Raw genomic sequence first — 24,431 nt, 5'->3', positions numbered from 1 at the left:
TCATGCCCAAATATGGGCTGGTGAGGTCAGACTTAGTGTGATGCGTAGGTTATCTCCATATATGGAGATTCAACTTCAATGAGTAACCATGGCAAATCACACCGTACACAAATGACCCTTATATAAGACCGGCATTATCTACCGACAGCTGCTATAAGCCAACCCTGGCGATAAGGTCTGAGTCGAAGAAATGCTTCTTTCCTGGCAAGAATTGCCCCTTTATACTGTAGGGCTCGTTTGTGTATTGTATGACATCACGCCACATCATCGGCTGAGGACTGTGTGATGTCATCATATCTCCATATATGGAGACATAAGTTGCTCATGCCCAAATATGGGCTGGTGAGGTCAGACTTAGTGTGATGCGTAGGTTATCTCCATATATGGAGATTCAACTTCAATGAGTAACCATGGCAAACTGTCAACTGCCCGTATGTCTTGATAATTGGTAAAACAAACTTTTGGCCTATTTGTGGAGATAAGCGACCAACGGTCGCTTATCTCCCGATTAGGGAGTCTTACTGGTGTATCCTGGGTTTATTGCGACCGTCAGGGAGCAGTTTACTATGAAAACCTCCACCGGCCGTCCGGCCGTCGGTCCGTCCGTCGGTCACACGTCACACGTCACACCTTTGCCCTGCTCATATCTCCGCATCAGTATGACATCACACCACATGTGTACACAAACCTTTGTGTACGTTGCTGTGGCAACAGTCTGTTGTTGCTGGTCTGTTAGTGTACGTTAGCAACCACCTTAGCAACCATGGTTTTACCCTAGCAACCAACTGTTTACCCTAGCAACCAACTGTTTACCATAGCAACCATGTTTTTTTTACCCTAGCAACCAACTGTTTACCATAGCAACCAGATACGCAGAGCAGGGATCTCCATATATGGGCATAAACAGGTGACATCACACTGATGTCAGATACTCAGAGCAGGGATTTCTCCATAATATATGGGCATAAAAGGGATTCTTTTAGGGATCTCCATATATGGGCATAAAAGGGATTCTGTTAGGGATCTCCATATATGGGCATACAAGGGATTCTGTTAGGGATCTCCATATATGGGCATAAAAGGGATTCTGTTAGGGATCTCCATATATGGGCATAAAAGGGATTCTGTTAGGGATCTCCATATATGGGCATAAAAGGGATTCTGTTAGGGATCTCCATATATGGGCATAAAAGGGATTCTGTTAGGGATCTCCATATATGGGCATAAAAGGGATTCTGTTAGCTGTTAGTGATCTCCATATATGGGCATAAAAGGGATGCTGTTAGGGACCTCCATATATGGGCATAAAAGGGATTCTGTTAGGGATCTCCATATATGGGCATGAAAGGGATTCTGTTAGGGATCTCCATATATGGGCATAAAAGGGATTGTATCCCAGATGATGCCCTGTTAGGAGATCCACACTAACAGAATCCATATATGGTCCTACCGACAGCTGCTATAAGCCAACCCTGGCGATAAGGTCTGAGTCGAAGAAATGTGTCCCAATTTGGCTGGGAGCCAGTCATTGGATTTTTATTCATTTTCATTTTTTCATTTCATTTGAAATCTGGGGATCATAGCTACAAAATGATATATTGGTTGTGGAGATTGACCCAACAGTTTTGAAGATATGGCTTATAGAATGATGCCATGCTGAAATACTACTTTTGAGATATTCAAGTTTTAAATAAATGTCTAACCTGCAAATGACCTGATGATCTCTCACATTAATTAAAAAAAGTCTTATTTACATGCAGAGTTAAGCTCTGGCGTTTAAGTGAAATGTAGCCTGAAATTTATGAAATGCTTTAGTGGCTTTATCACATTTTAGTGAACAAAAAAAAAAAGTATTTTCAGTCCCTGTCTAAAGCTGTACTTTCCGAGATGACTGGCTCTCAGTGAGATTGGGACACAAATGCTTCTTTCCTGGCAAGAATTGCCCCTTTATACTGTAGGGCTCGTTTGTGTATTGTATGACATCACGCCACATCATCGGCTGAGGACTGTGTGATGCGTAGGTTATCTCCATATATGGAGATTCAACTTCAATGAGTAACCATGGCAAACTGTCAACTGCCCGTACGTCTTGATAATTGGTAAAACAAACTTTTGGCCTATTTGTGGAGATAAGCGACCAACGGTCGCTTATCTCCCGATTAGGGAGTCTTACTGGTTAGTATTCTCAGTATTATTTATAACATTTTTGTGTTGTGACAGTTATGGTTGACAGCTGTTACTGCAGGGATTGCAATAATGAAATTATTGCAACTTCTCATTTTGAGCGCGCAGAACAACGTGTCCATTTATTGCACTGCACTCACACTGACAACACACACACTTGTTATCGTCACCCCAAAAGCCGAACCCTATCCTCTTAGAGCTCCATAATAGTGTTGACCGTCTCCACCATAGCATTTGCAGGGAGGAGTGCAAGGCAGGTTACCTATGCAAAACCTCTAATAAATACTTCAATCAATGAAAAAAATGCATTTGGAGCAGGGAGGGCAAGACTCCCATACCCTCCACTCTGACGCCGAATGCACCCCAATACCCTGTGGTTCGACGGTCAGGATCGCACGTGACCCCTTGAGTAACAAATGGTTCTTAGCGAACAACGAGCCCGCATGCAGCCCACGTAAACGAAAGTACGAACGACCTGTTGTGACATTGAAGCCCATGGTAAGGCCCCAAGCCCAGGTACGCCCAACCCAAACTCAGGCAGCAGCCCCTCCCCAATCTACCCAGAATAGGGACGACCCAGGAGAGGGATCGTCAGGACTAGGGCAGAATAGGGAACAACGTAGGGCAGCTTTGAGGGAACTGGGGACTCCAGCCGCAAGGGGTGTAGAGCGATGCAGTAATGTTGGGGAACCCCCTATATATATATTGTAGGCCTGTAGGGAGTGACAGCGAGGAGGAGGATTTCCCAGTTCCAAGACGATTAAGAATAGTACAGAGAAGAAGCGAAGAGGGCACCTCTCAGTCTACTCGTAGTGAGGGAAGGTTAGCTGAAAATGTGACACAGGGCAGTGGGGATGTTGACAGAAACATCAGCTGCAGAGAGTTAGTTGAGAGATTCTGTTTAGACCCTAGGCAAAGAGAGTCTTGGCAGAGAGAAATGGACATGTTTGACGAGGGTTTGCGGTTGTTGCAGTCTGGTGAACACACTGTCAGTCAATCAGGGTGGAGCTCAGGGAGGTTGGAGGAGGTCCGACGTCTAATTGCACCAATTGAGGCAATTAATGATGCAGTTAATGATGAGGATAGGTCACCAGGCCACCACCAGGGGGCAACGGAGAGAGGGGCAACGGAGAATGAGGTGCAGTGGCATGAACCCAGTCAGAGGGATCCAGACTACGATCCCACATATGATCCGTCATCACCTACGGAACCTGACCCGGACGAGGCCACAGTACCCTACTCCCCCACATCGCCAAGCTGGGAGCCTGGGCCTACGGGTCATTTCCAGGATGCTACAGGCAGGTCTCCCTCCTCTTCCAACTACACTCTCGCGTCATCCACCTGCGATCCAGCATCACCCACAGGAACTGATCCTGACGAACCCCGGGAAGCAGGATTCCCAGAGGAGGAGGAAGCAGAATTCTCAGAGAGGGAGGATATGGAGGACGAGGAGATGGAATAGGAGAAGATGAGAAGAAGGGCTAAGTGAATGATAATGTGTTGTAATGCTACTGAACTATTGCACTGTTTTCATACTTTTTTACTCTAAATACTTTTACTTTACATTTTGAAGACAAACATGTTTACTAGACGGCAGCTGTGGACAGTCCCTGAGATTTGGATATTGTAATTCAACTTGCCCGTAAGGCAGGAAATGTTGCAATTGTGGTAGATAGCAGTTGACGATAAGGAGGAAGTGGTGTGGCAGCGGTTAACTGCAGCCTGTAAACTAGTTATAAATCAGTGGGTTTCATTCGCGCACAAGCACAACATCAACGTGAATACGTTTGCAGGATGAGGATTATAATCTTCTCTCCAGAGAGTTTGTCGCGAGGTGCCACAGCCATGGCTGCCTCTCTCTTTCTCCAAGGATATGCAGCCAGCGAGCCATGCAGCAAAGCCAGCTGCGAGCCACACGCATTACTCGGTATAGGAGTGAGCCACGAGCCGCATCGTCTCCGACGCGCGACACCTTGTTTTCAGATCAATATTCACGTTGCAACACAAGCATAAGCACACGAAGATTATCCCAGTTTGTTAAAAGAAACAAACAATAGCGCAAACATCTACTTTTCGTAAAATAAATATCTCTGCTCCACCTTGATTTTACATTCTGTTCTCCCTTCAACGGGTTGCTCTTCAGTCAAGTGAGTCAACTTGTGGGTCAAAGAGGTCCCCAAATGATTTTGGAGGAGTCCCCAGGCCAGATGAAAGTGAAGTCATAATTTAAGGACTTAAGACCCTTTTAATAAATAAATAAATTATATATATATATATATATATATATATATATATATATATATATATATATATATATATATATGTTTCAAATAAATATTTGTGGACCTTCAAGATTTGTATTTGAGGACCCCTGTTCTAGCAAGTTCCACGTTATTGGATGTCACAAATGTCAAGGTTTCCTTGGCTTACGCAATTTTTCTGGTGCTGAATGGGGAAGATCATTTGTTGGAATCTCCTAAAAGACATGGGTCAACGCCTACTTGAAGCCTGATAATGATGACAAAGTCATTAACCGCTTCAAGGACCTTGGCAAGGGTTATATTCCTCCTGAGCTTATTAATGGTGAGCTTCCATCAACTTTGCAGCCATGTTTACAGTTCAAAAGGTCCAACAACAACCCTGCAAATACTCAGATGGGAACTGTTCCTGTCAATGAACTTGGAGGGTGAGATGCTCCCTCCAACTCGTGCTGCACTGCTACCATATATCCCCTGTGTCAACTACGTCACAATGCAGGATAAACCTAGCCTGGCATAGCCAGACTATATACTAATGCAGCTAACTAACTGCATATCATCCCCTCCTTGTTTTAACATGGGTGGATCGTATAGCTGAGCTAGGCTAGGATAAACCTTACCTGACAAATTGCCCTGATCTTCCACCAATCGAAGAAAATAGGTGGAATTCAGAGAGTGGAGGGTATGTTCCAGTCAGGGATCTTGCCCTCCCTGCTCAAATAACCTGCCTTTCACTCTGTCTATGCTATGGTGGAGACTGCAACACTATTAGGTTGGACATTGAAGATGACAATGATGAAGACGTTTCTGGAATTACTGTATTGTAGTGAATCTCTTTGGGCATAATTTATCATGTGCTCTTTAAGAGGATAGGGTGAGGGTTTGGGGGGTTTATTGCAATCCCTGCAGTAACAGCTGTCAACCCTAACTGTCTAACACAAATCAAATATGTTATATGTTATAAATAATAATGAGAATACTATAAAAACATTCAAAGTTTCATATGTAAAAAATATTTGGCAGGCCCCCTGTAGTAACTCTGAGGACCCCCCAGGGGTCCCGGTCTCCGGACCCCCCATGGAAGACCCCTGGTATTTGCTGCTACTCATTTTTGTTTTCAGAGCCCATCTACAACAACTTTTATGCTTCAATTATGATCTAATTTAACATTGTTCTGGAGCAGAGCGATTACTGAGATAGGCTCAAAGGTCTGTCTGGGGGGTCGCAGGTGAGGAAAGAACCCAACCAAAAGTCAGTAAGGTTATTCTGGTTTTAAAAGTGTAATAAATGAACTCAGAAACCTACAAAACATCTAATATTATGAAAATCGGACATTAACTGGCTCACATACGTTTCTTGGAGGTCCCAAAATAGATAACCCTTAGAAAGGGGGTGGGGGTCCGGAACATTTTACACCCATCATTTACTAATTTGATTCCTTGACCCAGAAAACATAGGATTGGCATGTTTAATTAAGTTTCTAGGTTGTCTAGAAGCCAAGATAGCACAAATTATGTATTTAATGTCGGCCATTTTGAACGTCCAAAGTGGTGGCTTTGCAGGTGTCTGTGCAAATGGCAACAAAGATGTTTGGATTCCCCATGCTCTGAAGATTCCAAAAATGTATAGTTTTACTAATCCCCAAAGAAATCCAACAAAAATACATAGTGAACCTGGGTCTTGGTACGTATATTGAGGTATTGTGATGGGCCGACAGAGAAATGTGCAACCCCCGTTTTATACAGGGGGTAGTGTATTTAGGTTTTAAATAGGCAAAGTTTGCCTTTTATGTAGGCCTATATTCATACAATCTTTTTTCAGCATTCGGGTACGGTCACACCGCACTCTTATTCTACCTATGAGGCCGTATTCTGCAAATGCATTTCAATGGGAATGGAGTGGTTTGCATTCCATTTGCAGATTAAATAAAAAAAATTATAAATAAAAAAACAGCTTAATTCTTGCGATGAAAAAATGGGCTAACTTTCGTAGAATATTCTGATGTGATGCTGAGGCACAGCTCTTGTCACATTTCAAGAAGAGGCTTTAAACCCATTCTCAAGGTCGACAGAGGATAATGTGACTTATTAGTCAGTCATAAGACAACCACAGGTCCACAGTATAGAGAGTTGTGCAATATGTCTTAAACAATGCCACTGTAGAAGAACATTGACTGAACTTACGAGCAATAGTTTTGCTTGAGCATACACCTTTCAACACTGTATACCATATATTCAGTGTTACTGATCAAATGAATGATGATATATATATATATATATATATATATATATATATATATATATATATATATATATATATATGTATATGTGTCATATATATTAGTCATTTTATCAGTCACTTGACCAATGTACTTAAGAAATAGCTGGGAGAAAATGAATGAATCTGAATCTGACAATGATTCTCCTGATATTGAGCTATAGCTCATCTGACAAAGAAGAAGGAGAACTAAACACAGGAAATTGAACAATGTGCGCATCCCTGGCCACATCAGAACAGTTTGTTCAGTATGAAACAAGTTAACAAGAAAAATGCCAACTATAATGCAGTGTATTGTGTGCTCCCCGGATGGTAGAGATATCTGCTTACAGGTTCTCATGATGTAATTAATGTAATTAATGTTTACTTTTTACTCAACGAGTAGTTTTTAAATAGGCTACTTTTTACTCTTACTTTTGAATAATTTCCTGGACTAGTACTTTTATCTTTGTGTATTTCACAAAAGTAACAATACTCTATTTTTCAGTACTCTTTCCACCTCTAATTACCATTGCTGTGTAGATAAGATTCAGCTACTAGATATCGGAGAAATGCTGCACACGCTCACGCACGCACGCACGCACGCACGCACGCACGCACGCACGCACGCACGCACGCACGCACGCACGCACGCACGCACACACACACACACACACACACACACACACACACACACACACACACACACACACCATCTAGACACCACACCCCCTTTGTAGACTTATTAAAAGCTGTAAAGTTGCCCATTTTTTCAGTTGAACAAGATGCATGTAGTCATAGTGATCCTTGGGGTTGTGCTTTTCCCAAAAGGTATTTTTTATTTTATCTATATGTATTTATCTTACTGATGTTGGGGCTTTACATTTTCTTTTCACTTTCTTTTCCTTTCTTATATTTACTAACCAACTTACTTACTTACTTACTTACTTACTTACTTACTTAGGCTACTTACTTACTTACTGTACTTACTGTACGTACTTACTTACTTACTTACTTACTTACTTACTTAACTAGCTATCTCTTCATTCATTCCACCCATTTCTGTTAGCTATCTTCACAAACATGCTTTCACAACAAACATATGTGTCTTTTGAGAAATTTGATTATTGTTTGTTTGTTCAGAAAATCATTTTTCCAATACACATGAATGGTGTGTTAAGTTTAACACCTGTTGTCTATACTTATAGCCTCTGCCTTGAAATGTTACATGTGCACCCCGGTCGGGCCAGGGACCTGCACTGACACAGAAGTCTGTCCTGCTTCCCAGCAATGTGCTGCAATGGCAGTCAGGTTATCTGTGGGTATGTAATAAGAGGTAACAAATAACCTTAAACTGCTGTGCTGCCTCCGGGCAACTGATTTTCCACCTCGGGATAATAAAGGTATATATCTATTTATACCACAATACAGATATACTTCTGTTAAAAGTCTGGTAATCAAAATGTGCTTGAGTAAAAGTACAAAGGTATTGGCTCCAGAATATAGCCTACTTACAGTACCAAAAGTACTAGTTAAAAGTCTTTAATTTGCAATGATCTGCTATATCATTTGCAAAATCAAAATATCGTACTGTTTTGGCTTTGTATAGTATCTAATTGTTTTAAAATGCGGTAATCAGTATCGAATCGTTTTGCAATGCAGATAATCGATTGTTTTTGCCTTGTATTTGGCAATTTTAATAAGAGGGAAAATGAAAAAGAGGGGTCTAATTACTTTTCCATTCCATAAAGCTACTCTTGGTCTATCGAAAAATCTCTTTGTTCATGTCAAGGTGGGTTTGTCCATATGTGTTGAAATATAATGTCCATGTGTCCATGCTAGATAATCACAGTGTTTACTTCCATAATAATGGATTTTTACACGTTTTACAGAGATTTAATTTCTTTGCTAAATAGTTATATATCGATTTTAAATCAATGAATCGAATCGTATCGTATCGCCATGAATGAACCAATATCGTCCATGTATCGTATTGTTAACCATGTATCGTGATGCGTATCGTATCATTGTTAAAATGTATCTGTACACCCCTATTATCTAGCGTTGTGGGCTTGTATCAATCTAAAAGAAAAATGAATATTATGTAAAAGTTCATTTTCTTCTGTAATATAATTTTCATATATTCTAGATTAATTGTGTATGCAGTGAAATATTCAAAACCTTTTTTTGTTTTAATTTAGATTATTATGGCATACAGCTCATAAAATACAAAAATACATATCTCAAAATATTAGAATATTACACAGGACCACTCAAAACAAGGATGTATAATACAGAAATGTCAAACTTCTGAAAGGTTATGTTAATGTATGCATGCACTGGAATACTTCTGAACAAAATGTCTTCATCAATGGGCGTGGCAGGAAGATGGTCAGCCTGTGGTACTGCTGAGGTGTTATGGATGCCCAGGTTTGCTTTGATAGAGGCCTTAAGCTCATCTGTGTGGCTGAGTCTGGTGTCTCTCATCTTCCTGTTGACAACACAAGACAGATTCTCTGTGGGGTTCAGGTTAACTGGCCTGACCTGAACCCCACAGAGAATCTGGTGCTAAGTGCATGAATTAACATAACCTTTCAGAAGTTTGACATTTCTGTATTATACATCCTTCTTTTGAGTGGTCCCGTGTAATATTCTAATATTTTGAGATATGGATTATATATATATATATATATATATATATATATATATATATATATATATATATATATATATAGAAAATGAACATTAATATTTAGATTGATCTGTAGATCGGCAATTTTCAAGTTTATTTCGGGTTGAAGTATGGTGAATGTGTTTTATATTTTATTGTAATAATAATCAAAATCTACAAAGTAACTAGTAACTAAAGTTTCCAAATAATTGTAGTGGAGTAAAAGTACGATATTTGCCTCTGAGATTTAGTGGAGTAGAAGTAAAAGTACTGGAAATTGGAAAGCACAAATATCCTCAAAATTGTACTTAAGTAAATGTACTTTATAAACTCTGCATTTAATTTTTGTGAGGCATTAGCAGAACTTTCTAGTGTGATTAATATGTTAGTTGGCAGTGGATAATATCTTGTTTGTTTTTTAGGTGGGATGATGAACACAGATGTTAACATGAAGTCTTGCGCGCCATCTGCTGGGTGTGGTCTTAGTGGCTCAATGAACTCGGGAAGCGGCAGGACACTTATAAGTAGCAAGTGCTGCTCCACTGACCTCTGCAATGACCAATATCCCACACGTAAGTATCTATAGTGTAGCCTTGGCCCGGGAGGCGAACCCGGGACCCCGATATCCGATGGCGTGTGCGTTACCACTCAACTAAAGAGCCAGGCTCGTTAGCCAAGCTGCAACACACACACCATATAGCCTACAGTTGTCCCCTCTAACTGGAAGCGCGACCGCACGCGCCGGCCAGGGGCTAAGCTCGACTGAAACCGGGGGTCCGAGCGTGACCAGCGTTGGGGGACTGTCGTCGACTACCAGGCTCAATATTGAACTATGTCATTAATATGCCTTAGAGGAGTTGTGTTGATTTAGATTTTGGGGGTTTGTATTGTAAAGTACAACTTGATGACATCACACCATTGTACTTTACAATACAAACCCCAAAATCAATCTTCCTGTTCTAGGCAACAGAGAAGGGGGGGAACTTTTTTTCTATTTCCACACAACTCCTCTAAGTTATATTAATGAAATAGTTCAATATTGAAAATGGGTGGTCTTCCCCTTTAAGGTCTACAACGACGAGGAACTGACGGAGTACCCGACAGTACCTATTTGTACCGCTGCCACCAATGTAGCCTCGGCCCGGATGCGAACCCGGGACCCCGATATCCGATGGCGCGTGCGTTACCACTCAACTTAAGAGTCTCGTTAGCCAAGCTGCAAACATTGAGAAGACCCCCAAAACTGATTATTTGATCGCACACGCCCGTCTGAAAAGATTTTCTGCCAGGGACCCCCAGAAGAGAATATTAGGCCTACTGTTATTTATTTTATTTCCAGATTGTAAAAAAATCTAAAATAGCAGAGGAAAAAGAAAAATATACTGTGTGTGTGTGTGTGTGTGTGTGTGTGTGTGTGTGTGTGTGTGTGTGTGTGTGTGTGTGTGTGTGTGTGTGTGTGTGTGACGGACAGGAGACAAACAATTAAAACCAGTAAGACTCCCTAATCGGGAGATAAGCGACCGTCAGGTCGCATCGTGATTTTAGGGCAAAATGTGTAGGAGCAGTGTCCAAAAATGTGTTTGAAAAAGTCGGCGTGATGGTGGGGCTATATGGGACAGATCCATGTTGATGAGATGAGTGTAGAAATACTGTGTACCGATTTGCGTGATTTTAGTGCAAACTCTGTAGGAGCAGTGTCCAAAAATGTGTTTGAAAAAATTGGCCAGAAGGTGGCGCTAAATGGGACAGATCCATGTTGATGAGATGAGTGTGTAGATATACTGTGTATCAATTGGCGTGATTTTAGGGCAAAATCTGTAGGAGCTGTGTCCAATTTTTTTTTTTAATCGGCCTGAAGGTGGCGCTAAATGGGACAGATCCATGTAGATGACATGAGTGTAGACATACTGTGTAGCGATTTGCGTGATTTTAGGGCAAAAACTTTAGGAGCTGTGTCCATAAATGTGTTTTGCAAGAATCGGCCTCATGGTGGCGCTAGAAGAGGGTCATGTGAGAATTGATGGAGGTTGTGGTTTGGCAGGCAATGAGTGTGTGTGCAAAATTTGGCATGGATCGGGGCAACGGTTGCGGAGATATGAGCAGGGCAAAAGTGTGACGTGTGACTGACTGACGGACTGACTGACTGACTGACTGACTGACGGACGGACAGCCGGTGGAGGTTTTGATAGTAAATGCGACCTGACGGTCGCAACAAGATGCAAATTTGAATACTTCAACTGTCAGTGCTTGTATCATGACATAAGATATTTAACATGCTATGGAAATGTGTGAATGTTATTTTGGGGTTGTACATGAGGTTCAGGGTTGAAGAAATCATCAATATAACAATTTCAAAATGTTAAACTTACAGTTCCTGCCAGCTCTTCTTCTCCCAATGGTAAGAAGTGCTACACTTGCCAAGGCCAGGATTGCTCCAAGGAACTATCCTGTTCTGGGGATGAGGATCGTTGCATCTCAACAAGAGGTAATACGTCTAGCTTTAGACCACAGCCTCTCCTGTTTACCCAAATATTTCACAATAATCAGCTGAGAGGAACGTTCAATAATTTCTCTAGACAAGGAGCATTAAGTACAGACAATAATATAGTTGTATTTCTGTTCACAGTGGCAGCCGGAGGCAGTGAGATCATCATGAAGGGCTGCGTCTCAAAGAGCCTGTGTGTGGTGTCATCGGATATTCCAGGCATGTCAGGTGAAGTGAGCTGCTGTGAGGGTGACTTATGCAACAGCGCCACAAGCACTGCTGTTAGCCTCTTGCTCCTGGTAGCAGCAGTGGTCTCCGTTGCTCTGTTCAACTGAAGGTTCCACTGCTTCAGTTTGCTCTTAGCTCCTTATCTCTGTATGATCTCTTACTGATACTGGTAAAGGTGACAGAATGCTTTGCATTGCAATAGGTGATTGTCAGGCCCAAAGTCATGGGTCCTTGCTTCGCAATTTTAAATTTCTGTTACACAATGTTTTTTTCTCTGAGGTTACAATGAAAATGACATAAAACAAGCCACTTCAATCAACTTTAAATGAGTCTACTAATGAATATTTCGGCAGTTGTCTGTTTTTGATATGGACCACTTCAATAACCTGAGTCACAATGAAGCTTCCCATGAATGTGAACTTTTTAACTTGTGAACTCAATGCCGCCACCATCTGGCAGAGTCAGGTTACCACTTCAAAGGTCATTGGAAAAATATCTTGCAATGCACTGAATATACAGTATGCATTATGCAAGTGTGTGCACACAATACCTGCATACAATGATCGCAGGTATCGTGCAATAAAATGGTCATTACTAATTGAGTACCTGAGACGAATAACAGTCTAATGCCTCATTCACACTACAGATATATAGTTGAACGTTTTGCTTGGTAATTCAATGTAATCTCAATGGAAACCAGCTTTAAAGCTTTCAAAGCTTTGTTCTTTGTGTGTCCTGTATCTTTAAAACTGGTTTCCATTGAGATTACATTGAATTACCAAGCAAAACGTTCAACTATATATCTGTAGTGTGAATGCAGCATTAGTCCGTATTTATTTTTTTGATTTACCAGACTGTAAACCACAAACTAGAAGTCTTTAATATCTTAAAGTCTTAATGTACTCCCCTCTCATTGTATTGAATTAGATTTCTTTAACTTAACTCATATATATTAGGAATTATAAGACATAATACTTGTGGAAAGTGGAAAAACAGTATATCTCCAGCAGTTTGTGGAACAACAGTCTAAGTCCGTACAAGCAATATTCAGCAGACAAAGGGAGCAGATAACATTAAAACCGACAATTAAACAAAAAGAGGGGGGATTGCATTAACAATTTAACAGATTAAAAATGACTAGTTTGTGGTTTACAGTCTGTCAAATCCAAAAATATCTATATTCAAAAAAATTCAAAAATGGACTTATACTGTTATTCGTCTCAGGTACTCAATTATTAATTACCATTAACTTGAATTTGTCTTGACATTTAGATTGTCTACAGCCTACATGGTTCTCATGTTGCCGATGTGTGGTTTAGACATCTCCAAACTTTCCAGTGGTTGTGTTATTGTATTGGATTGTTGTTTTTATTGTTGTTTCATTGGTCATTCTGTGTGTGCAGGAACCAATATTAAACATTTAAGCTGCTGAAACCTGTCAGCCCAGTTGGTTTCTTTTCCTATGTTATTTTGTAATATTTTAATGATAAAACCTGTTCAAACTACCAAACAATGGCTGTGAATAAAGTACTGTTATTGACCGGGTGAATGAAACTGGATCTGTTACACATAAAGCAACAGGTTAAAGGCAAAGCATTTGTGAAAATAAATAATAATAAAGGATAACATTAAATAAGCCTCATTTTAAATTTTGTCAAGAAACAAATGATAATATTCTTGAGAACACCTGGACTCAAACTAGACTCAAGCAGTGCATTTATTCTCTGCCTCTATGAACCATCACATATGATATATAAAGTACATTTTGTTGAAGTTTTCACTGAAAAAAAGGTTATATCAATATTTTGGTTGATAAACTATCATTCTCCTCACCATGTGTGCAGCAGAGAGCTAGTCGATTCTTGCATAATAATAAGTAGGCAGGCAGACTGTGATTGATTGATTGATTGATTGATTGATTGATTGATTGATTGATTGATTGATTGATTAAATGTCGATTCTGTGATCCACAACAAGCAGTGCCCCTTTAAATGTCTGTATCCAAATCAACGTATCAAATGTGTCTCCAGAATGTGAACAAAGAACTGACACTTTATTCATGAGGACAGTATGAGGATCTGCACAGAAAGCGCAATACAGATAAATCCAAAAACTGATCAGAATAATGTTACATTATACCTGATACAACTGCTGCACGTGCTTATTAACACACAAGAAAGATAACACAATGATGACAAACTATATACAGAAGTTTGACAGATGATTATCTTTCCTTTAGATACTCAAGGATGAATGAAACATCGTCTTCTTCATAGACAGGCAGCTGAAACAGAACAGTATCCATCCATCCATCCATCTTCAACCGCTTATCCGGAATCGCGTCGCGGGGGTAACAGTTCCAAATGAGACCTCCAGATTTCCTTATCCCGAGCAACTTCCTCCACTCCCTCAGGGAGTATACCGAGGCGTTCCCAAGCCAGTTTGGAGATATAATCCCTCCATCTGGTCTTTGGTCTGCCACGGGGTCTCCTCCCAGTGGGACGCGCATCGAGGACCTTCCTAGGAAGGCACTCGGGGGGAATCCGTACTAGATGCCCGAACCACCTAAGCTGACTCCTTTCCAAGTGTAGGAGCAGCGGTTCTACTCCAAGTCTCTCTCGGGTGACTGAACTTCTCACCCTATCTCTAAGGGAGATACCAGCCACCTGTTTTTGCATTTGTCTTTTGCAATCCTCTTGTGCAGGCCACGGAGCACAAGTTAGTGAATGTGGCCCAGACAAAGTTGAGTTATATCCCAAGGCCATAATACTGTATCTTCCATCAAAGGATGATATATCATGTAAAACACGTGTCCATATACAAATCAAATGGGCAGACTATTTCAAAGATAGTAACAGTTTTTCTGTTTTCATTAATGAACACACTATCTGGGGAGTTTGGAATATTTTGCAGTGAGTTGTCATGTGTGTCATTGTGGTCAAACCAGTCTAGTTTTACAGTGCTGTGTTTTTACATTTTTGTTGTCCTTTCCAGTACTTCTCTGATCTTGTCTGAGACCAGGTCCATCAGACAGTCCTGTCTGGCAATGTACAGTCCTTTATAGTGGCTGCAGCCATTTATGATTTGTGTGAATGTACAATCCTTTATAGTGGCTGAAGCCAAGATGTGTGAATGATGCTTTCTTGGGTGTTGTTAACCCTGATGTTTGGTGTGTACATCACTTGGATTAAAGAGTAGACCTGCAAAAGGAGCCTGTAAACGCTATACATGCTCATTGCTCAATTATATTATATGGGTTGGCTACCTACTAAGGCTCTATTATATACTAAAATAAATGTTAAATTGCGTTCAATATCTAAATTGATGGTCTCAATCTCAAATGTCCTGATGGGTCTAAACTGCAAATCCCCACAAGAAAACACAGGTAAACCCAGCTTCATTCTTGCGACGAGAAACTTGAAAGTGGGATAATTGCCTTAAAATATTGAGGCACAGCTCTTCTTGTCACATTTCAAGACAGAAAGGGGCTTTAAAGAATTAATTCTCAAGGTCAACAGAGGATATGTAGTCATAGCTCACACACATCCTGATTGCACACTGTCTACTGTTATTTCAGCATGAGAATCAAAACTTACTGTAAGTTAGTTTTTCACGATGTTAACACACATTTCTCAATACAATAACGGCAAATATGCCACCAAAAGACGTTTTATTTTGGTACATGATTTAGGCTGTGCATCTCGCCTCTGTTTCCTGTCTGGCCAGAGGGCCTCATCTACTGTATATCACAGGTTATGTTCTGCCATTTGTGAGTGTGTGTAGTTGACATCAGACCTGACTGTGTAGAGATTTGAATATTTGTGTGTTGTAGGTTGATGCATTGAGTGGGAAGTGTGTGAACGTGCATGCAAAGTTTCACCGAAATCAGATGTTGCGTTTGTGTCATTTTGTTAAAAACTGGCCACTCCTGCAAACTCTAGTTGTCAATCTTAGCCAATCAGCATGGAATATGAAAAATCTAACACATCCGTCTTGATCACGACTATAGAGATAATGTGTACCAATTTGCTTGAAATTTGGATTAAATCTGAAGGATTGAAGGATTAAATCTGAATAATATTTGAAAGAAATAGAAAGTTATCCCTACTACTACTACACACACACACACACACACACACACACACACACACACACACACACACACACACACAAAGAGCCTAAACGGCAAAGCATTGTTACATACAATACTTGTCAGACACAGCGGACACGAATCATAGGTAAAGGAAACAACGCCTCCTCCAAATTGAGTGGCTTCCTATAATGGCTGACACTGAGCAATACCTTGCTAACTGTTTTCACACATTTCTCAATACAATAACGGCAAATATGCAGACACACACACGCGCGCACACGCTCGCACGCACGCACGCACGCACGCACGCACGCACGCACGCACGCGCACACACACACACACACACACACACGATCTAGACACCACACCCCCTTTGTAGACTTATTAAAAGCTGTAAAGTTGCCCATTTCTTTCAGTTGAACAACAAGATGCATGTAGTCATAGTGATCCTTGGGGTTGTGCTTTTCCCAAAAGGTAATTTTTATTTTATCTATATGTATTTATTTTACTGATGTTGGGGCTTTACATTTTATTTTCACTTTCTTTTCCTTTCTTATATTTACTAACCAACTTACTTACTTACCTACTTACTTAGGCTACTTACTTACTTACTTACTTACTTACTTAACTAGCTATCTCTTCATTCATTCCACCCATTTCTGTTAGCTATCTTCACAAACATGCTTTCACAACAAACATATGTGTCTTTTGAGAAATTTGATTATTGTTTGTTTGTTCAGAAAATCATTTTTCCAATACACATGAATGGTGTGTTAAGTTTAACACCTGTTGTCTATACTTATAGCCTCTGCCTTGAAATGTTACATGTGCACCCCGGTCGGGCCAGGGACCTGCACTGACACAGAAGTCTGTCCTGCTTCCCAGCAATGTGCTGCAATGGCACTCAGGTTATCTGTGGGTATGTAATAAGAGGTAACAAATAACCTTAAACTGCTGTGCTGCCTCCGGGCAACTGATTTTCCACCTCGGGATAATAAAGGTATATATCTATTTATACCACAATACAGATATACTTCTGTTAAAAGTCTGGTAATCAAAATGTGCTTGAGTAAAAGTACAAAGGTATTGGCTCCAGAATATAGCCTACTTACAGTACCAAAAGTACTAGTTAAAAGTCTTTAATTTGCAATGATCTGCTATATCATTTGCAAAATCAAAATATCGTACTGTTTTGGCTTTGTATAGTATCTAATTGTTTTAAAATGCGGTAATCAGTATCGAATCGTTTTGCAATGCAGATAATCGATTGTTTTTGCCTTGTATTTGGCAATTTTAATAAGAGGGAAAATGAAAAAGAGGGGTCTAATTACTTTTCCATTCCATAAAGCTACTCTTGGTCTATCGAAAAATCTCTTTGTTCATGTCAAGGTGGGTTTGTCCATATGTGTTGAAATATAATGTCCATGTGTCCATGCTAGATAATCACAGCGTTTACTTCCATAATAATGGATTTTTACACGTTTTACAGAGATTTAATTTCTTTGCTAAATAGTTATATATCGATTTTAAATCAATGAATCGAATCGTATCGTATCGCCATGAATGAACCAATATCGTCCATGTATCGTATTGTTAACCATGTATCGTGATGCGTATCGTATCATTGTTAAAATGTATCTGTACACCCCTATTATCTAGCGTTGTGGGCTTGTATCAATCTAAAAGAAAAATGAATATTATGTAAAAGTTCATTTTCTTCTGTAATATAATTTTCATATATTCTAGATTAATTGTGTATGCAGTGAAATATTCAAAACCTTTTTTTGTTTTAATTTAGATTATTATGGCATACAGCTCATAAAATACAAAAATACATATCTCAAAATATTAGAATATTACACAGGACCACTCAAAACAAGGATGTATAATACAGAAATGTCAAACTTCTGAAAGGTTATGTTAATGTATGCATGCACTGGAATACTTCTGAACAAATGTCTTCATCAATGGGCGTGGCAGGAAGATGGTCAGCCTGTGGTACTGCTGAGGTGTTATGGAAGCCCAGGTTTGCTTTGATAGAGGCCTTAAGATCATCTGTGTGGTTGAGTCTGGTGTCTCTCATCTTCCTGTTGACAACACAAGACAGATTCTCTGTGGGGTTCAGGTTAACTGGCCTGACCTGAACCCCACAGAGAATCTGGTGCTAAGTGCATGAATTAACATAACCTTTCAGAAGTTTGACATTTCTGTATTATACATCCTTCTTTTGAGTGGTCCCGTGTAATATTCTAATATTTTGAGATATGGATTATATATATATATATGTATATATATATATATATATATATATATATATATATATATATATATATAGAAAATGAACATTAATATTTAGATTGATCTGTAGATCGGCAATTTTCAAGTTTATTTCGGGTTGAAGTATGGTGAATGTGTTTTATATTTTATTGTAATAATAATCAAAATCTACAAAGTAACTAGTAACTAAAGTTTCCAAATAATTGTAGTGGAGTAAAAGTACGATATTTGCCTCTGAGATTTAGTGGAGTAGAAGTAAAAGTACTGGAAATTGGAAAGCACAAATATCCTCAAAATTGTACTTAAGTAAATGTACTTTATAAACTCTGCATTTAATTTTTGTGAGGCATTAGCAGAACTTTCTAACTTTCTAATATGTTAGTTGGCAGTGGATAATATCTTGTTTGTTTTTTAGGTGGGATGAACAACACAGATGTTAACATGAAGTCTTGCGTGCCATCTGCTTGGTGTGGTCTTAGTGGCTCAATGAACTTGGGAAGCTTCAGGACACTTATAAGTAGCAAGTGCTGCTCCACTGACCTCTGCAATGACCAATATCCCACACGTAAGTATCTATAGTGTAGCCTTGCCCCGGGAGGCGAACCCGGGACCCCGATATCCGATGGCGTGTGCGTTACCACTCAACTAAAGAGCCAGGCTCGTTAGCCAAGCTGCAACACACACACCATATAGCCTACAGTTGTCCCCTCTAACTGGAAGCGCGACCGCACGCGCCGGCCAGGGGCTAAGCTCGACTGAAACCGGGGGTCCGAGCGTGACCAGCGTTGGGGGACTGTCGTCGACTACCAGGCTCAATATTGAACTATGTCATTAATATACCTTAGAGGAGTTGTGTTGATTTAGATTTTGGGGGTTTGTATTGTAAAGTACAACTTGATGACATCACACCATTGTACTTTACAATACAAACCCCAAAATCAATCTTCCTGTTCTAGGCAACACAGAAGGGGGGGAACTTTTTTTCTATTTCCACACAACTCCTCTAAGTTATATTAATGAAATAGTTCAATATTGAAAATGGGTGGTCTTCCCCTTTAAGGTCTACAACGACGAGGAACTGACGGAGTACCCGACAGTACCTATTTGTACCGCTGCCACCAATGTAGCCTCGGCCCGGATGCGAACCCAGGACCCCGATATCCGATGGTGCGTGCGTTACCACTCAACTTAAGAGTCTCGTTAGCCAAGCTGCAAACATTGAGAAGACCCCCAAAACTGATTATTTGATCGCACACGCCCGTCTGAAAAGATTTTCTGCCAGGGACCCCCAGAAGAGAATATTAGGCCTACTGTTATTTATTTTATTTCCAGATTGTAAAAAAATCTAAAATAGCAGAGGAAAAAGAAAAATATACTGTGTGTGTGTGTGTGTGTGTGTGTGTGTGTGTGTGTGTGTGTGTGTGTGTGTGTGTGTGTGTGACGGACAGGAGACAAACAATTAAAACCAGTAAGACTCCCTAATCGGGAGATAAGCGACCGTCAGGTCGCATCGTGATTTTAGGGCAAAATGTGTAGGAGCAGTGTCCAAAAATGTGTTTGAAAAAGTCGGCGTGATGGTGGGGCTATATGGGACAGATCCATGTTGATGAGATGAGTGTAGAAATACTGTGTACCGATTTGCGTGATTTTAGTGCAAACTCTGTAGGAGCAGTGTCCAAAAATGTGTTTGAAAAAATTGGCCAGAAGGTGGCGCTAAATGGGACAGATCCATGTTGATGAGATGAGTGTGTAGATATACTGTGTATCAATTGGCGTGATTTTAGGGCAAAATCTGTAGGAGCTGTGTCCAATTATTTTTTTTAATCGGCCTGAAGGTGGCGCTAAATGGGACAGATCCATGTAGATGACATGAGTGTAGACATACTGTGTAGCGATTTGCGTGATTTTAGGGCAAAAGTTTTAGGAGCTGTGTCCATAAATGTGTTTTGCAAGAATCGGCCTCATGGTGGCGCTAGAAGAGGGTCATGTGAGAATTGATGGAGGTTGTGGTTTGGCAGGCAATGAGTGTGTGTGGGTCAGTGACGTGACGCCCCAAAAAATGTGTCTTTAAAAAAACTTTAAATTGCAGGCATAAAAGTTATTTACTTTTGTTCTACTCACTCTCAACCTTATGGAAATACATTTAGTTTTTAGATATTTTATTGGAATCAGACTTTATTCAGCAGTTTGTTGTACTTGTGCCTAAAATCGTCATATGGTGTGACATGAAAATAATTGTTCATAAAATGAAAATGGAGTACATCTTTCTTAAGTTACTCACTTTATCAAAGTCCTTTATCATAACTAACCAGTGATCCACTATAGTTTTTTGAAAATTAATTATATCTGTATATTTTTTTTCATAATCGACACTCTGTGTGAGGCCCATGTTCATGATCTTACAACATATTTTAAATGTATTCTGTCAAAACTTTCTCTAAAATTACACAAATATTTGTGACTCTTCCTGATAATATTCTCTATGTAATCCATAAACATTTTTTTGTTTTAATCATTAATAAAGGTATGATTTTTCACTATTTGGAATGTCACACCAAATGATTTAGTGTCACACCGTATGATCATATCTTCATGTGTCAAAGCAAACTGTGTTTTAACCTACCTATTAGTGAGTACTGAACTTTACTGATTGATTAAACAATTACCCAGGATAACATGGCCTTAATATTTCTGAACAGGATATTATTGTAGGGCTTTAACATGGGATAAGAAAGAATTGTAGTAGTAGATGGATGATGAGGATGTGCACAGGAATGCTACGCACACCTAAGTCTTCTGCCGGCCCACGGCAGATGGATCCTAAAGAGACAATAAGGCGCATAGCCACACTTGGAGCCAAGGCAACATTTTATTAACACCAATTAGTGGAAACAGAACTCAGCATTCAGGTAAATTGCTTTTTTTCGAAGTCTCCTGAACTTGAACACAGCATTTTGTGTTGAACAAATGTAATTAGGAATCATGACATTACACCACATCTCCACTAGCTAAAGAGTGCTGGGTTGCGCAACTCCGAAAATAGCTGATCTACAAGCTCTCGCAGCACAACGTGTTGAGAGCTTGTAGATCAGCTATTTTCGCTAGTTTTGTCTCGGGTCCTACCTTAACACTGTCCACTGTCCAGTCCAGTGAGTGAAAGTACAAAAGTATTAGATCAGATTAGATTATACATTTAGACTGTATTGTACATCAGCCAGTCGTATTTGGTGAGGGTAGCAAACCGGCTGCCTTGTTGCGGTTCTGCTATGCCACAGACAACCTCCTGCTCTTCGTAGAAAATGCAGTCTCGCCCCTTTGGCTCCTCTCTCCTTGCTGGGTCATTGTTTAGTTTCTCCCTGTACTTTCTCGTTCTCTCAGCACTTGTCATTTTCCAGCTGACAAAAGAAAATGGAATGTATAGTTTAAGACAAAGAGAAAATATTGTTTAGATTGAAACAATATGTTAAGGTTTCTGTGTAGGGGTTTCTGCTCTGTCTGATGAATTTGAAGTATCACTGAATGAAGCTAAATTACATTTTATGTAAAAATGTTTAAAACAAATGTTTAAATGTACAAAAGAAACATAGAACTTTGTTATTTATTGTTATATCTGTAGTTAAATACAGTATAAATCATATGGTGTGACAATCAAGTCATATGGCGTGACAAGCAGACATGTCACACCATTATGATTAAGTGTCACACCATATTACGTTTTCTGCATTTAGGTTTACCTTGAGGCTACTATGTACACATTAGCATGCTAACAGCATGCTAGCTATAACAAAGCAACCTAGATCTACATGGAAATATGACCAAGACTTCAAATAACTTAAGCTTTTTTTAATGAAAAGGTGTCACACCAACAGACATCCAAAGTGGTGAGTTTGTCAAAGTTTCAACAAGATGGCATTTCATGAAAATGTTAAAATCATAACTCACCTCAGACACCTGTCTTGCAGTTGTGCTGGGAGTGCTGAACAGCCTTACAGAAGAAGGACCTCTCTAGCCAATAGGTGTCCAAATAATTGCCTGTTTAATTTGTCCAAACTAGTGTCACACCAAATGATTTTGGTTTGGGGGACAAAATGTTTTTGATCAGAAATGACTGAAAACATTATGCTTTGACTTTGAAAAGATATAGGCTCACAAATAGACATCTTTTTGGCCTAAATTCATTTTCAAATGATTTTTAGCAATTCTTTTTCTTAGTTTTATTCAAGTTCCCACTTTGAGAAACAAGGTCAGGACAGTCACACCATATGAGTTTTGCCATGTTTGGTTGAAAATTCTGAAGAAATGAGGAATGAAATGTTTTAATCTTGAGTAAGTTCACATAAAGCTTAATGTCCTGCACAATATTCAGAAGGTTTTTGACAAATATATTTTTTATTTATACATGTTTGACACCGAGGACAGCGAAAACGTTACGTCACGTCACCCACCCGTGTGCAAAATTTGGCATGGATCGGGGCAACGGTTGCGGAGATATGAGCAGGGCAAAAGTGTGACGTGTGACTGACTGACTGACGGACTGACTGACTGACTGACTGACTGACGGACGGACAGCCGGTGGAGGTTTTGATAGTAAATGCGACCTGACGGTCGCAACAAGATGCAAATTTGAATACTTCAACTGTCAGTGCTTGTATCATGACATAAGATATTTAACATGCTATGGAAATGTGTGAATGTTATTTTGGGGTTGTACATGAGGTTCAGGGTTGAAGAAATCATCAATATAACAATTTCAAAATGTTAAACTTACAGTTCCTGCCAGCTCTTCTTCTCCCAATGGTAAGAAGTGCTACACTTGCCAAGGCCAGGATTGCTCCAAGGAACTATCCTGTTCTGGGGATGAGGATCGTTGCATCTCAACAAGAGGTAATACGTCTAGCTTCAGACCACAGCCTCTCCTGTTTACCCAAATATTTCACATTACAGTAATCAGCTGAGAGGAACGTTCAATAATTTCTCTAGACAAGGAGCATTAAGTACAGACAATAATATAGTTGTATTTCTGTTCACAGTGGCAGCCGGAGGCAGTGAGATCATCACAAAGGGCTGCGTCTCAAAGAGCCTGTGTGTGGTGTCATCGGATATTCCAGGCATGCCAAGTGAAGTGAGCTGCTGTGAGGGTGACTTGTGCAACAGCGCCACAAGCACTGCTGTTAGCCTCTTGCTCCTGGTAGCAGCAGTGGTCTCTGTTGCTCTGTTCAACTGAAGGTTTCACTGCTTCAGTTTGCTCCTAATCTCTGTATGATCTCTTACTGCTACTGGTAAAGGTGACAGAGTGCATTGCATTGCAATAAGAGATTGTCATGCCCAAAGTCATGGGTCCTTGCTTCGCAATTTGAAATTTCTGTTACACAATGTTTTTTTTTCTCTGAGGTTACAATGAAAATGACATAAAACAAGCCACTTCAATCAACTTTAAATGAGTCTACTAATGAATATTTCGGCAGTTGTCTGTTTTTGATATGGACCACTTCATTAACCTGACCCACAATGAAGCTTCCCATGAATGTGAACTTAACTTGTGAACTCAATGCCGCCACCATCTGGCAGAGTCAGGTTACCACTTCAAAGGTCATTGGAAAAATATCTTGCAATGCACTGAATATACAGTATGCATTATGCAAGTGTGTGCACACAATACCTGCATACAATGATCGCAGGTATCGTGCAATAAAATGGTCATTACTCATTATTAATTACCATTAACTTGAATTTGTCTTGAGATTTAGATTGTCTACAGGCTGGTACATGGTTCTCATGTTGCCCAGTGGTTTCCAGTGGTTGTGTTATTGTATTGGATTGTTGTTTTTATTGTTGTTTCATTGGTCATTCTGTGTGTGCAGGAACCAATATTAAACATTTAAGCTGCTGAAACCTGTCAGCCCAGTTGGTTTCTTTTCCTATGTTATTTTGTATATTTTTAATGATAAAACATGTTCAAACTATACCAAACAATGGCTG

General features: G+C 39.8%; 2 protein-coding genes across 2 annotated transcripts; both read left to right on the top strand.

Annotated features, from left to right (window-relative positions):
* Positions 1-7,494: 7,494 nt before the first annotated feature.
* Positions 7,495-12,189, top strand: LOC308290188 (urokinase plasminogen activator surface receptor-like; the record flags this gene model as incomplete). Its single annotated transcript, XM_080731963.1, has 5 exons — positions 7,495-7,529; positions 7,907-8,020; positions 9,792-9,941; positions 11,741-11,854; positions 11,996-12,189. Exons 2-5 carry the CDS (start codon positions 7,927-7,929, stop codon positions 12,187-12,189), a joined length of 552 nt encoding a protein of 183 aa, XP_080588089.1. The 5' UTR covers positions 7,495-7,529; positions 7,907-7,926.
* Positions 12,190-16,996: 4,807 nt separating this feature from the next.
* Positions 16,997-24,143, top strand: LOC308289633 (urokinase plasminogen activator surface receptor-like). The gene is made up of 4 exons (XM_080731370.1): positions 16,997-17,094; positions 18,868-19,017; positions 23,223-23,336; positions 23,483-24,143. The coding sequence occupies exons 1-4, from the start codon at positions 17,001-17,003 to the stop codon at positions 23,674-23,676; spliced, it is 552 nt and encodes a 183-aa protein (XP_080587496.1). The 5' UTR covers positions 16,997-17,000; the 3' UTR covers positions 23,677-24,143.
* The last annotated feature ends 288 nt before the right edge of the window (positions 24,144-24,431 follow it).

Source organism: Nannobrachium achirus (genome assembly GCF_963921795.1).
Source record: "Nannobrachium achirus genome assembly, chromosome: 8".
Classification (NCBI taxonomy): Eukaryota; Metazoa; Chordata; class Actinopteri; order Myctophiformes; family Myctophidae; genus Nannobrachium; species Nannobrachium achirus.
Note: the sequence above shows the minus strand (reverse complement) of the source record. Positions and strands in the feature narration are given on the sequence as shown.